Raw genomic sequence first — 15,146 nt, forward strand, 5'->3', positions numbered from 1 at the left:
AAAAAAAGGGGGGGGGGGGGGGGGAGGGCTGGAGCCATTAGAAAAGCTGTTTAATGTAGTTTTGTAACCTGGGATCAAAATGAATCTGTGAAAACAACAAAAACCTTCATTTTGCATCTTAATTAGAAAAGTGTCAGACATGGCTGAGACAATGGCTGCTCTGAAATCCTCCACACACAATTTATTGAAATGACTCCCAGATGTGTGCGTGTCATCTTTGACATCAAGCATTGTTTACCAGGTCCAGTCTGTTCTTCACTCTTGTTTCTTGCACCATCAAAAATCCTTTCAACTCACAGAAAACTTAGAAACTCATATCCATGCTCTTCTTACATTACATTACTTTCTGTATTCCTGTCTTCAGGAATGCAACACTACAAAGGCTATAGAAAGTCCATTATCTATTTTACAATCACCTCAATGATTTATGGGCTCATTTCTTCTCTTTCTTTCTTTCAACACCCATTATTTCTTGATTTTTTTCAAAGATGCTCTATAAATACAGTTATTCTAAAACTTTCTACAATACATTTCCCATCCAGTCAGGTTTTGTGTGCTGTAAAATTGCAGTATCAAAGGGCTTTTGCAGGCTGAGATCAGGAGAGCAATAAAAAAGATTTAGGGAAATAAAGTGAACAGGAATGTGCCAGTATCCTTGTGTCTAAACTAAATGCGTCCAAAGAAAATCCACAAATTTAGAGTTATTACAACAGCAGAAAAAAAGCTTAAAATAACATCACACTTCAATCAAGTGAAGGCCCTTTTCTGGGTTATAGAGGACAAACAGTGGATTCAGTTACATTCAGGTGCACGTTGCCTGACTTTTCCCCAGTTTCTGCCTCTACCTACTGCCTGTTTGACTACTGATGTATCTGTGACACTTTCAGATGATCCGGTCTATTCTAGGCCTGCTTGGTGGCTGAACTCAGATAGTATAAAATGCTATTTTCCACGTGACTTCATTTTAAAATTCAACATTTCAAGAAGCCATGGAGGAGCTGATTCTCCTTGGAGTAAATCTGTGTCTATGACCCTCACTTCAGTCTCACTGCTTCCTGCTCAGCTAGTCAGAGGGCTTCTTGCAGTTTTCTTTGGCTAGTCTGAGTCTGGACAGGATGTGTTTTTTAGGGAATTTTAGAGTGGTGCACCCAAACTGGCTCACGCCTCCGGTATCTCCCGGAAGTTTTTCCCGTCTCTGAACCCAGCTGCGCCAGCCGGGTTTCCAACAGTACACGCTGTCGTAAAAGCGCGAGCCATTTTCCCCTCCCAACACATAAATCCGTCTTTTCCACCTGGCCACACCCCCTGCTGCAATCCGCCGAGGCAACCCCGGAAAAACGACGGGGCTTGGAGCTCGGTCACTTCCGCCACCCGCTCCCCCTCGCTGCTCTGCGCTGACCAGCACCCCTCCCCCAGTCACCTCCCTCTCCACCCCTGACCCTCTGCCTTCTCTGAAAAACAGCACACGGCCTGTAGCGTCCAAAGTCTCCAGGTTGGTGTAGTTACCATCCAGGAACTTGGTGGTATCCCTCATGTATCCCCCAATGGCGCACACTCCACCTCGCACTGCTACTCCTCCAGCGAGGCAGGTGGCACCTGAATCTAGTGCCACACGTGTCCAGCAGTCTGTCAGGGTGTGATAAATAAGCACGCCTGAGTGGACCACAGCTCGGTTCTGTTCAAGTGTGGTTCCACCCAGGAGGTAAAGTCTTCCACGTAGTGCTGCACAGGCAAAGGCGCGCAGGGGGAGCGGTAGCCGAGGCCCAGGACTCCACTGAAGTGTGGTCAGGTCCAGAGTCTCACTGGAGTCCAGGAGAGCTGAGCGGTTGCTGCCACCCAAAGCATAGAGTGACTCTCCACATCCAAGGAGGCCTAGCATGGCCCGGGGCTGGACCATCGAAGGCTGCTCTATCCAGCGGTCCAACACAGCATCGTATTCATGCACGGCTGCAGACACAGAGCCGGTCCGCAGGATCCCACCAGCTACAAAAAGCCTGTCGCCCACAGCTGTGCAGCCAGGACTGACAAGTGAGCCGAGTGGTGCTAGCTTCTCCCACTTCCCTGTCCGAGGATCAAAGCAGTCCACCGTGTAGTCTCTTGCAGCTAAATACTCATCTTCCCGAGGCGTCAGGTCCACACAGACAATCTTTTTCTCAAACATTCCCTCTCGTGGTCTGAGAGGCCCGCCGAGGCCTTCTCCTGCTGCTGCTGGCCCCAGTTCTTGACTCAGTCTTCGGCTCTCTTCCTGGGACAACAGCCCGGGGCGCAGGTGGTGAAGCAGCGCCGGCATGTGAGCGTAGCGATCCAAAGGCTGGTGCTCTGCCCAGCGGCGTGCCGCATCATATACCTCTGCCTCCGAGTCCACGCCCAGACGGTCGGAGCTCAGAAGACTGCCTAAGGTGCCGTGGTCGAGCAGGAGGAAGTCTTTCTGGCGGGCCACCCGGGGAAAGTGCTGGGCTACCAGTCGCAGGGAGGCACGCAGCAGGAGCTGGTCATGGTGAGAGCGAGCCAGAGAGTACATCCCCAGGCAGTTGTCCACTGAGAGGTGCTCAAAAAGAAACCTGAAGCATTTAAAGTGAGAAAAAAAAAAGCAGAAAAATGTCAAAGAAAAACAGAAGAAGAGAAAAAGGGAATGACACAAGATGATTTAATTGCCATCTTCATCTAGAAAACAGAATAGGTTTTATTTTAATTACAATCTAAAGTCAAAGTAAAAACGTAGCCACTTGAACTGTAACATCTAATTACTGAGGATATTAACTTTACCTGGAGCACAGGTCCTGGAGGGGCATGACCTGAAGCCGGTTGGCAGCCACAAACAGATCCTCAGCTGTATCCAGGGAGAGCCCAGCCTCCCCAGTGTACACAAACTGGATGATGGTTTCCATGACAGATGGCGTCACTTCCTCAAGCCGGATCTCTGTGAGGCGAGACTCCACCAGCGGGCTGGTGAACATGGCCCGAAAGTACGGACTCACGGCTGCTAAAAGGACTCTGATGGCAAAGAGAAGTCGAGGGAGAGTCAAAAGAAAAGAAGAAGTAGATGGGTGAGACATTAAAGTGAACCACAACAAAATGTAACAAATAAACAATTAAGAAAACTTCCTGTTACTGTACAAATTTAGGTTTTATACAATGGATCCATAGATGCACACAAAAAATAAATAAATTCCTTAACAAAACTGAAACTTTCATGTTGCATAATTACAAGACAGTCTGTAATTTTATGTAATCTTATATTAGCACAAACAGTCATAGTGCCTATAGAAACATGTAGAAAAACAGAGACATACGTTTGAAATTACTGTTATTTTTTTTACGTTGCGATATCTCAGGGATTAAACTGTATTTACACTTCTGTCCACTGACTGAAAGGGGAGTTTCTGGTCCAGCCCACTCAAGCTTAAAGTCAGTTGTATGTGGCCCATGGTGTAAAATGAGTTTGACATCCCCGATCTAACAGGACAAATACCTCCCAAAAGCATTACAGAGCTTTAAAAATTTCAGGCTTGAACTGTTTTCTTTCTTTTCATCACACACACTGGTGCTCTTATTCAGAATATAGCAAAGGATGACTCATCTGGTAAGTTCCTATACTCCACTCCTAAACCTGTGCCTTTACAGTTTTTGTAACACTGAAGTTTCCATTGCACGTCTTTTAATGGCGAGTTTCTGAACTTCAACCCTACTGCAATAACTATTCTTCCAAGCAGACCATTTTCCCGAAGGACAAGCTGCCCTGTCTTCTCTTACATATCACTCTAAACCACGGGTATCAGTGCTAACAAATGCATGCAGTTGACTGACGGGAAATGTTCATGCAGAACTACACATTATAACATGTGGCTTTTTATCTTCTTCTGCCCTTGAGGCAATGGTGGTTGTGATAGCTTTGGAAAGCACAAAAACATTGGGAAATGACACTGCTGTGAATCACACTGGAATTTCAAACATAATGCAGATGTGACTTTTGTCTCTTTTTCTAGTGTGCCAGATGAGCTGCCTTAGTAAAAGGCTCTTCTCAGCTCATCAGTAGATGAGCACCAATGCACACTCTTTCAAAGTCACTTGCATCATTATATAAAAATCACAATAATCTAGACCTGCTCATAGCTCTCTATTTCAGAGGCTGGTTCTCTTGCTATTCCACAGCATTTTAAGGCGATAAAAGAGCTGTAGCTGTTCACTTTAATACAAAGTTTCAAAGCTGTGTCAATCCAAATCAAGAAAGCTATCACGATGAGCACAGAGCTACACTCCCTTCTCAGATTCAGACAAATTCTGCAAGCATGAATGGACAAAGCTTCGAACTACAAATAGATAATGACCCAAAGCAAAAAGACAACCCAAGAGTTTCTTAAGGCAAGAAAAATGTGAGATTGTTCAATGTCCTAGTCAGTCACTTGATCCTAACTCAACAGAGCAGCTATTTAGTTACTAAATACAAAACTGAATGCAGAGAGACCCAAAAACAAACACCTCACTGGAGGAAACACAACATTTGGTGACATCCATGGATTCTAAATGTCAGGCATCTCATCTCAATTCCTCTGAACCTCTGAAAACTACTGAAAATTGTTACAAAATGACAGAGAACAGGTCTCACCTTGTACTGCTCCTTAATTTTCCAACTAAAGCTAAATGTCTGCACTCCAAGTAAATTATTTACTGATGGTTTGATTTAAAATCCACTGTGGTGGCATACAGAGGTAAAATGACAAAAACTATAACACTGTCTAAAAACCTAAGGACCAGAGCGTATAAATAAAAGGGACATTTATTTGTCAGTGCTAGAAAATCAATTTTGCAGTCTTTCAGTGTTCAAAGCTCTTCAAGTCATGTTTTTGAGTTTACTAAAGAAAAAAAAAGGGAAAAAGGAATAGTCAAGTAGCTTTATTGTCATTTCAACCATGTGCAGTGGTACACTACACAGTGAAGACAACGTTCCTCTGATATTGCTCTCATAATTACATATTGATAGTGTGTAATTACTACAAAAACTGTAAATACACAGGGGCAGGCACTGGTTTGTGGAAACCACCATGTTGCATCATCACCTTGAATACAGTGGCCGAGATGCACATTGCTGTTCTACTGTTTTATGGATGAGCCCACACACTCAGTACGTCAAAGGTGGAAAAGAGAAGTCATGCTGTGGAGGCAAACTGTACTTCAGACTTAAGATATGAAGGATATTATATAGGTTTTATCATCTGAGATAGGGTCCTGTTCACCAAAGTCAGGGCTCCAACACAGGAAAACATGCATCAACATGCTTATTTATTCCCAATATTGTCAATAATTACTTATTGTCAGGGAATTAGACCCTTGCATCTCCATACCCTGTAACATATGGCAATCATACCTGTGACACATGAACTTCTTTCCTTCAACAAGGAGGGTAACATCACACAGCTGCTGAGCATCCAGGAGTTGCTTCAGTCCTGAAAGACAGAGAAGAAAGAGGTGGGAGGAATGAGAGAGTGGCAACAGAAGGTAAGATCAGCCCAATGTAGTGCAGGAATAGAGAAACCCCAGCCTTGTCATTTTCTAATGTCCCACCATGAGTTATGTAGTCCCCCAGCGGGGTGGTGCTGTCATCGGGGAAGTCCTCCTCCTCTGAGTCGCTGTCTGACAGAGGCTCCCCTCCGCCCCCGTCTCCGTCCTGCCACGGCTGGGGACGCCAGGTGACTGTGCCCCCCCGCACAGCATTCATCTGAAGGTGTGGACACAAGCAGAGAATTATACACATGCATTATGCATTTAACATCAGCAAACACAGAACAGGCTGATCTTTATGCGTCCAAGGACCATCATTATACCCAGAGACTGTGGACACATGGCCCAGATAGCACCTACCTCCAAATCACTGGCAGAAAAAGGTATGCTTTCCTAGCCACACATTATGAGAGCATTGCAATACAGTGCATGTTAAGAAACTCGTTGATTTTAATATCACATGTATGATACTTGCCATAAAAGGTGGAGTTTTAAAAATTCCAAAGCACACTGCTCATAGAGGCTGTGATGGGGGATTTTTTTTAGCTTTCATTTACCTTTGCTCTTCTTCTCGTTTCCACCGTGAAAGCTGGTTGGGTCTCACTTTCAGCAGGAACTGGTGAGGCAGTTTGGAGCAGACCGACTGTATCCAAGTACCTCGTTTATTGTCAAAAACTTGGAAGCATTTGGTTGTCTTGGTCCTCCGGACTCAGCTGAAACGCTTGTCCCGGCCTGCGGTGAAGAGGCGTCAGGCTACTCGTTGCTCGTCAGGCTACTCATCCAGCCCTGTGTACACCATCACCAACTGGAGGTACAAACTAGCTTAAAAAAAGAAAAAAAATCTCCTCCTGTGCAAACGCGTCTCGTCGTTACACACATCAGTCCACCATGGCAGTGTACACAGACGCTCAGCTCGGTGGTTAGCCGGTAATAACTGCAGCTTTTAGGGCTCACGGAGCTGAAAATTGTGACTGAGTTCAGCTCCTTTCGGCCGCACTTGTCGTCTCTGAACCGGATTACCGCAACGGTAAACTTCCGTTCATCTGATTGGCTGACCTTTGCCCCGTGACGATTGTTTGGGGAGGATGAGCCGTTTCCTGTTACTGGATTTAAAAAAAAAAAATCCTGCTCCTCCTCTGTGACAAAAGTTGCGTTAAATAACTACTCGTTTCTCTCTCTCTTCCAAATTTAATTGTTTACAAAAATTTATTTGGTTTCTAGCTGCGGTAACACTGGTTTCCGCATTCATGCTGCATTCATGGAAGATACGGACTTTTTAACAGCCAGAACTAGCGCTACCTAGTTAAACTGACACCTAAAAATATAAATTTATCATAAATCAAAAATATTAATAATAATAATAATAACAATGAAAATAATAATGAAATACACAAACATTGCCTCAAATGTTCGGGACACATTGATAACCACGAGAAACTTCAGTTGAGCAAGAGCCTAAACAGAATACGGCGTTGATTGTTCCTATACCTCCATGAACGCATCCTCAGCTAAAGAGACAAACATGGCGACCTGCATCGGCATGGTCGCTAAAGTTGGGGTTTTTGCAGCTGCTGTGCTAAAGCCGGTAGCCAGACAGTGTCCAGTGCATAGCGTAAATGTATTTGTCCCGCATCGCTTGTCGCATGGAGTCCGGAGTCGTTTGTACGAGCATGTCCGTGAAGGCTACAGTGACAAGCCTGAGCTGGACATGAGAGCTGTGTGTGAGGAGACTGACAAAGTCATAGCGAATGTAGAGAGCAGGAAAGGGGACCTGCGAGGGGACGATGTGAGGAAAATTGTAAGCGGTTTTAGTTACTAATTAAGTACTGTTTGTGGCATTAAAACACCATAATTTTATCCTATGTCACTATTTTCTAAAGTTTTTCTGGGTGTTATCGCTTCACTGAAAAATCTGTTTTTACAATAAGCCTCCACATGCATTTGCTTAAAATGTAACTGGGACATGATTCGCTCCAAACGTGTGATGCCACAAACTCCCACTGATACATAGATGTGTAAAGATTTCATACAAAATCTTTTATAACCCTGAGAATTAAAGCTGAAAGTCTGCACTTAAATTGCATCTTGATTCCCTGATTTGCAATCCACTGTGGTGGTGGTGTACAGAGGCAGAAAAAAACCCAGTCTTTTCCCCTAACATTATGGACGGCACTGCAAATCTTGCCTGGATCTAAAAATTGACAAAAATGTCTAGTCATGCTGACTGACCTTAAAACTACACTACTTACCATAATAAAAAGTGACGTCTTTGGTCTGAATACTTGTGACTGTAAATAAGATATCCTACCATGAAATCATCTGGGAAACAAAAAACAAAGCAGTTGTTTAAAATTAGATCGACTGTGTTAAATTTGACTGATTGGTTCTCAGTGTTTTTACATATGTACACCTGCTTATTATCACTGCTGTCTAATGTGCTTGCTTTTGACTCGATCATCCTGATTGTCTACCTTTTAGGTGTGTGTGTGGCAGGAGCTCCAGGCAGTAAAGACAGAAATCTCTGAGCTGGAGGAAGAGAAGCGGCGCATCAGTGATATAGTCAGAGCACTAGTGGTGAGAAATAGTTATTACAGCTCTAAACATTATAACCAGAATGAACTTCAGTTTCTATCGAGGTTTGCGTCATCATTTACTCTGCTTTGAGGTTTTTGTTGTTGTCAGAGAGTAGATTTCTGTGACCTAACTGATCTTTTCCTCACAGACAAAGGAGGACAAGAAAGCCCTCGCCAATGTAAGTTTCACTTCAGAACCTTGTCTCTTTTGTTACTGAGTCAGTTAACCTTCCTACTCCCCTGTGTTTTTGACCTATAATAAATCTCATGTGGCACCACTTCTGAGTCTTTGCTCTTTTCTATTCTTTAGCTTCCAGAGTACAACCAAGCTCTTCAGAAGGGCAGAGAGATCCGCAATAGACTCAATCATCTGTACCACAAAGAGACCGAGCTGGATGAGGAACACTATGGCCGAGCACTCAGGCTGCCCAACACTACACACCCTGATGTGGTCAGGATACACTATGCACACACACTACTTTGTCCTGAGCTGCTTGGGAGAGATTTACTGTGAAGCTCAAGTCACTAAGCATAAGTTTCTCTTGCTCTTTCCAGCCAATAGGAGATGAGAACCAGGCGAGGGTGGTGGAGCTCGTGGGACAGAAACCAGGTGACTAATGAGATGAGAAGTGCAGATTTCTAAACTTTAAATTGATTACCTAATATTTTTTTTAATGAATGCTGACACAAACGTTTGTGTGTGTTTCTGGTACAGAGTTTGACTTTAAGCCCAAAGGACATGTAGAGCTGGGGGAAGAGTTAGGACTCATCAGGCAGAGGTGAAGATGACTCTGGTTGTTGTTTACAGTCCTTCACTGTACTGTATGTCCACTATAACACTGTCTAATATACAGTACAAGCTACTTTAATTTAAATAAACTGCGCTATTCACATTTCCTCTGTCCACTGCTGCAGGCATCTAGCTCATGTCTCAGGCCACAGGTCCTACTATCTTCGAGGAGCCGGGGCCAGACTTCAAGCTGCACTCCAGAACTTTGCCCTTGACACGCTACAGCGACGGGTATGTGTGTTTGGTCATTTGATGTGATCCCCGGATAATTAATGTTAGTAGTGTGTATTATTATATCTATATATATATATATATATAATATCTAGACATGCCAAACATGGATTCCTCCTTTGACTCCTACAGGGCTTCATTCCCATGGTTGTGCCTGATATGCTGAAGGGTGCAGTGTTTGTGAGTACCAAAGCTCAGGTTTCTAAAGTCACAATAAAATACTTTTGTCATACACTATACATAAAGGATGGCCTCATCCATCAAGACACTCACTATTCTGTGTAGTCTTGTCTTTCAGCCTCATTTTAAGGCTTTAATTTGAGTTTATTGTTTGCCAGATATAAGCACAGTTTAGGAGCTCAGTTTTGCTGCTGAGTAGGCACTCACCTGTCACTCAAAGTGGCTATGCCCCCAACTTAAAGCCTTAATAAAATGAAAATGACTGAGTCAGATACATTCACATGGCTACCTTGTCATAACCTTTGTAATTAGCCATAGAGATGAAAACCATTTTTCAAAACCAGGCCGTAAACATATTCATATCTGTAGCAAAGTTGAGCATTTTAACATGGGAGTCTTTGGGGATTGACTCACTTTTGGTGCTAGCACATCTGCATTAATCTCATTTTTCAGCTCATTTTTCAAACAATTTAAATTTAAATTATTCTAAATGAATTGTTTTGCAGTTATATATAAATTTTCGTTGAAGTAACTGGGCACAGCCACAGATAATCTCACTCTGCTCTCTGATTTGACCCACCTCCAGGAGGGTTGTGGGATGCAGCCCAATGCCCACAGCTCACAAGTCTACTCACTGGACCCTGCACGTTTCCCAGACCTCAACCTGGCTGGAACTGGAGAGGTTGGGGTGGCAGGTAAAGCTTCTTTTTCCATTTCCTCACAGTTTCAAATAACCAGCTGGTTGTGTATCAATACAGCAACAGTGTGTTGTATTGTTTAGTAAGCCTACAGCTATCGAGTGTAGTAACTGAGAGAAGTTTGCTTAGTCCCAACAGCAATCCTGTATTCGATCGATTGCTGAATTGAGATGTCGTGTGTCTTGCTGTCCATCAACTTATCAGTAGTCAGGTTTCAGTAAAGAAAAGCTCTCGTGGATCTCTGTATGTTTAGTTGCGTTTCTTTAATCTGGAGAGGGGTGGTAATGTGTAAACTGGATGCATCCATTTGTATCTCTTCCCTCAGGCTATTTCATGGATCATGCAGTGAACTCGAAGGACCTTCCTGTCAGGTGAAGTACACCCCACCTCTTACTTTGAGATATATGGAATAATTACACGTAATGCGATGCTGTCGTGTCTGTGTGCAGGACGGTGTGCAGCAGCACCTGCTACAGAGCGGAGACCGACACAGGCAGAGAGACATGGGGGCTCTACAGAGTTCATCATTTCAATAAGGTCAGAAGCCACACAGAAGTTTAATGTGTACATTTGCTGTACATGGACAAACCAATGATAATGTAAGTGGTTATTTGCTTGTGCGGCTGCTTGCTTCTATGTGCGTCTGTGCAGGTGGAGATGTTTGGAGTGACGGCAGACGAGACAGGAGAAGAAAGCTCGCAGCTGCTGCAGGAGTTTGTCAGTCTGCAAAAAGAGATGTTTTCTGCACTGGAACTGCACTACAGGTCAACACACACACACACACACACACACACACACACACACACACACACACACACACAGTCTTACTGTCTCCTCAGCTGCTTGCACTGGTTGTAAGAAATAGTTTTGTGTAGTGAGGAAAGATGGAAAGCTGAGCATAATAACAAAAGACCAAAGATATAAAATATTAAGTGTAAAGGTATTTTTAGTGTTGATGTGTAAACACTGTTTTCCGTGTTTCTGTGGCTCTGTATACCCACTACAATGGTCGCTTTGTTCCACAACATCATCTCACAGTCACTTGTATTTATATCCAACATTAAGACGCTGCAGTATTTTTCTGAACACTAGGTGTCGCCACTCAGACAATATTGCCACATAAGTGCTGATATAGGAGGAGAAGAACTCAAAAACAGAAGCCAACAATTTGTCCAGTGTTTTTTGTTTTTTTCCCACTACAAACTCAGGCTTTCTGTTCCAACGTCTGTATATCCGTGTGTCTCTGAGCTTCTGTACTGGTATATCATTAAAATGGCAGTATAGACTGACAAGATCCTACACTAGTCTCTTCAACTCAGCTGCAGTGGCCATGGCACAGCTGGCTACGTTACAAAGATCAAGATGTGCATGACTGGCTGAAGCAAGACAGGATGTGATGTCAAATTCAGTGCGCAACACAATGAACATATTGGGGCCATAAATGTTTTCTGGCCATTATTAGCGTGGTAGTGTTTAGTTTTCTTGGCCAGGTGAGGTTTGCACCCTTATTATTCCATTAGTTCACTGGAAATCTCAATATGAGGTCCAAAGAAATTGAAATTTTTCCATTGAAAGTGGAAAAGTCCATTAGGCTGTAAAGCCAAAAGAAACCTATCAGATATAAGAAACTGGTACATCCTTTAAAAGAAGGATTGCACTGGCCAGCTTTGCCAGAAATCATTTGAAAGAGCCTCAATAGTTCTGGAAAAAAAAATCAGTGGACAAATGAAACCAAAATGGTGTTTAAGAAAAGTATGGAGGAGGAGAGAAATGGCTCATGATCAGAAGCATAACACATCATCTGTAAAACATGGTGGAGGTAATGTTGTGGAAAGGACATGTATGGCTAGAACCAGGTCACATGTGTTGGTGACTGGTGACATTATGACCTCGTCCCTCTTCTTCTCGGTAAAGCTTGGAATAATTTCAGTACTTCTGAAAAAAACAAAAGCAAAAAAACAAAACAAACCTTCAACTTCGACTGGAAAGTGACCCGATTAGGATTTGTCAGTCACATTTTTGGCCATTCAAATATGAACAGGTGAGCTGCGTTTCAACGGTACACATGTGTCTAAAAGGATAGAATGATGACTTTTTATATCCAAGGGGTCGAGTCTGGGGAGAAATGCTTCTAAAGTGCTCATTGACAGGCTGACAATCCCATGTAGTCATAAAGCAGTGAGTTTGGTTGAACCCTGTTCTGTCTTGAATTTGAAGTGAAACAGAAAAAAAGTAGATTTAAAGCTCAAGTCACCCAATGTCTACAGAAAATGCAGCACTACTTTCACTTTACACATCCCTCACATGTTGAGATCTGACCCTTACCTGTGACTATTTTCTTCTTCAGAGTGCTAGACATGCCGACAGAGGAACTTGGCCCTCCGGCACACAGAAAGTATGACATTGAAGCCTGGATGCCTGGGAGAAACAGCTATGGAGAGGTCAGCCCTGTTATATAAATATTACCCATTTACCTACTTACTTCCAGTTACCTCATTTCTATTTCTAATCAAGAAGCTTTCAGTTTGTACAGTCAATAGCGACTCACACCACTCCTGCATGAATAAATTTACGGACTGGTTTTTATAATTGTTGCTCATTTTATATCCTCTGTATCTCAGGTTTCCAGTGCGTCCAACTGCACAGACTACCAGAGTAGACGCCTCAACATCCTGTATGAGAGAGAGGACGGCAGTCTGCAGTACGCCCACACAGTAAGACTGCAGATGATGCTGCACTGCTGTATATTGCTGCTGGTTAGATATACCACCTCCGTAATCTATGTTTTCTTCCTCATCCTAGGTGAACGCCACAGCGTGTGCAATCCCCCGAACAGTAATCGCCATCCTAGAGACGCACCAAACCAAAGTAAGACACCAGCAGCATTTTTTTCCCCCCCACATTAGTTTTTTCCCCCACATTATTATGAAAGACAGTTCTGTAGTATATTCCCCTCATGTTTCTCATAATAAAACGTCAGCTCATCTACCTAACACAGTGTATAATGTGTAATATTTGTGGTGTTGTGACTGTTGTGATTCATGTTTCTCTAAATCACTTCTGTCAAACTCACATCCTAGCCTTCCAAACATTTTTTTCTGGGACTTTGCACATACACGTGAGGTTCTAAATAAATTTTACTCGACCTAGTTACAGCAGCTGTCTGCAGTAATGCGCCCCGTGCACACGCCACAGTGGAACAACAAAGGAAAGTTGAGGCTGCTGGGAGAGAGACAACTTCTTTACTGAGTGTAAAGAAAGCTGGTGACTCTATGTGCCACAAGACAGTTTGTGTTTGCAAAGAATAATTTGTTTTGTAATTCTGAATCAGCACACAGAGCCACAGAAGGGTTAGAAGTTGTAAAAGGCAAGTCTCACTGCAGCAGTGGAAACGGCAACCGAGTCAGGTTGAGGTTGAATGGTACAGGTGAACTTCAAGATCAAGGATCTTTAAATTTTTTCTAAAACCCACTGAGCTGTCACGTTCAGGCTCTATACCAGGGGTCTCAAACTAGCGGCCCACATCACCCCTACTTTATATTGACGTGAAGTTACTTTTTTGTTAGGGAGGATTTGTTTGTTGTTGAGTGCAATGCTACAATAAGTTCTTTAAAAAGGAAAAAATGACTTAATAGGAAGGCAATATGAGCAGAGAGTACAAACGTGATGAGGGATTGGGTGTGTTAGTTCAGTGAGAGAGTTATTTGTAAAGAAAACAATTTTCACTCGTAGTCCAAAACGAATGTGTACACTTAGGTCTGCATTTTTATTTCGGTAAATACAAACAAAATTATAGCAGAAGTGCTGGCACGTGTCTGGCCAGTTTGTTCATTTGGTAGTTCAGTGAAAGGCTTCAGTTAGTTAAGAGTGAGAACAATAATTGTGCTCACTTTAGCAGCTTTGTCTTGTTATACAAAATGTGAAATTTCAAAAAACAAACAAAACACGACATTTTTGGAAATATTTGTGGGTGTTTTTGTGATTGTTTTTTTTTTGTACTACTTGAACACTAAAGTGTCCCTCACACGAGATGACAGAAGTGGCCCACAGATATTTTAAGTTTAAAACCACTGATCTAGACTGTAGTAAAAGATGGATACCTTGACATCGCATATACCTGAGCTAAACATTTTCGCCGTTGTAGCAGGTTGATTTTTTTTTTTCTTTTTTCGTTTTCAGCTGTTCTTTTGATTTGCTGCTGTGTTTGGATCATTGTGTTGGTGCTGATAGGCTGTGCGTGGTTTTACGTTTTCACAGAGGACTTGTTCTTGAAATCTTGAAGCTTTTCAAACCTAACTCATGCTGCCATGCTCTGTTTCTACATCAGAGGCTTTCTCCTTTCAACACTTCCAAACAATCCGTACTTGTATAATTGTGCCATCATGAACTTTAACCATTAAACTTCTCGGAGCATTGCACAGCCAACATTTGAGGTAAATTTGCTGGGATGTCCACTCTTAGGAAGGTTGTAGCACGTGTTAACACACACCTGAATGCTCCAGACCAGCAAAGTCCCAAAGTTCTGCTTTTTGTAAAGGTACTCGCACTCAATGATAATCAATTAATTAAGTGCATTTGAATAACACCAACTGGCTGTTAATTCTTATAGAAGTAGTGAGGGTGTATTTAGTTTTTCACAGGAATTGATAAAGTCTAGCTCTTTTTTCTCATATGTTTTCAAGAAGTTTTGAAACTAAGACTATACTTCCTTACGTTCTCTCACCAGGAGGGAACAATACGTGTTCCCCGAGCCCTGCAGCCTTACTTGAGTCTGGAAGTGATTGAGAAGCCAAAGTACACTCCACTGAAATACATCGGACCCAATCAGCGCTACCCACCACCAAGGCCGGCTCCTAAAATTAGATGACACTAACACAAGTTCAACACTCTAAACAGAAGCCATCGTCTACATAAATAAATAACTGTTTGTTTATTTAATGCAAGTGGATTGGTTGATTGACCGTGTCCCTCAAAAGACATAAAAAACGTTGAGAGTGAATTAAGTTTGTCAGTGTTTGAAAGAAGACCACTGTAAATAGATTCATTCCTTTGTCTAATGTAATGAAACTGGTGTCTTTTGTCTGGATAATTAGAGGAACAATAAGAAAAAAGCAATAAAAAGTGTGTATATCTCCAATATCGTTACTTTGGGGTTTTTTTCCAGGGGGCTGCATA

General features: G+C 42.7%; 2 protein-coding genes across 2 annotated transcripts; one reads left to right on the forward strand and one right to left on the reverse strand.

Annotated features, from left to right (window-relative positions):
- Positions 1-18: 18 nt before the first annotated feature.
- LOC309687142 (kelch repeat and BTB domain-containing protein 8) lies at positions 19-6,515 on the reverse strand. The gene is made up of 5 exons (XM_082501873.1): positions 6,057-6,515; positions 5,563-5,716; positions 5,366-5,444; positions 2,767-2,994; positions 19-2,561 (listed from the first exon to the last, which is right to left on the reverse strand). Exons 2-5 carry the CDS (start codon positions 5,714-5,716, stop codon positions 1,064-1,066), a joined length of 1,959 nt encoding a protein of 652 aa, XP_082357999.1. The 5' UTR covers positions 6,057-6,515; the 3' UTR covers positions 19-1,063.
- Positions 6,516-6,975: 460 nt separating this feature from the next.
- sars2 (seryl-tRNA synthetase 2, mitochondrial) lies at positions 6,976-15,108 on the forward strand. The gene is made up of 16 exons (XM_082501874.1): positions 6,976-7,297; positions 7,978-8,073; positions 8,222-8,251; positions 8,383-8,523; positions 8,628-8,682; positions 8,788-8,851; positions 8,988-9,093; positions 9,226-9,273; positions 9,860-9,968; positions 10,297-10,342; positions 10,421-10,508; positions 10,623-10,735; positions 12,319-12,412; positions 12,593-12,685; positions 12,774-12,839; positions 14,698-15,108. The coding sequence occupies exons 1-16, from the start codon at positions 6,992-6,994 to the stop codon at positions 14,836-14,838; spliced, it is 1,596 nt and encodes a 531-aa protein (XP_082358000.1). The 5' UTR covers positions 6,976-6,991; the 3' UTR covers positions 14,839-15,108.
- Positions 15,109-15,146: the final 38 nt, after the last annotated feature.

The sequence above is a fragment of the Aulonocara stuartgranti genome (genome assembly GCF_965226115.1).
Source record: "Aulonocara stuartgranti genome assembly, chromosome: 14".
In the NCBI taxonomy this organism is placed as follows: domain Eukaryota; kingdom Metazoa; phylum Chordata; class Actinopteri; order Cichliformes; family Cichlidae; genus Aulonocara; species Aulonocara stuartgranti.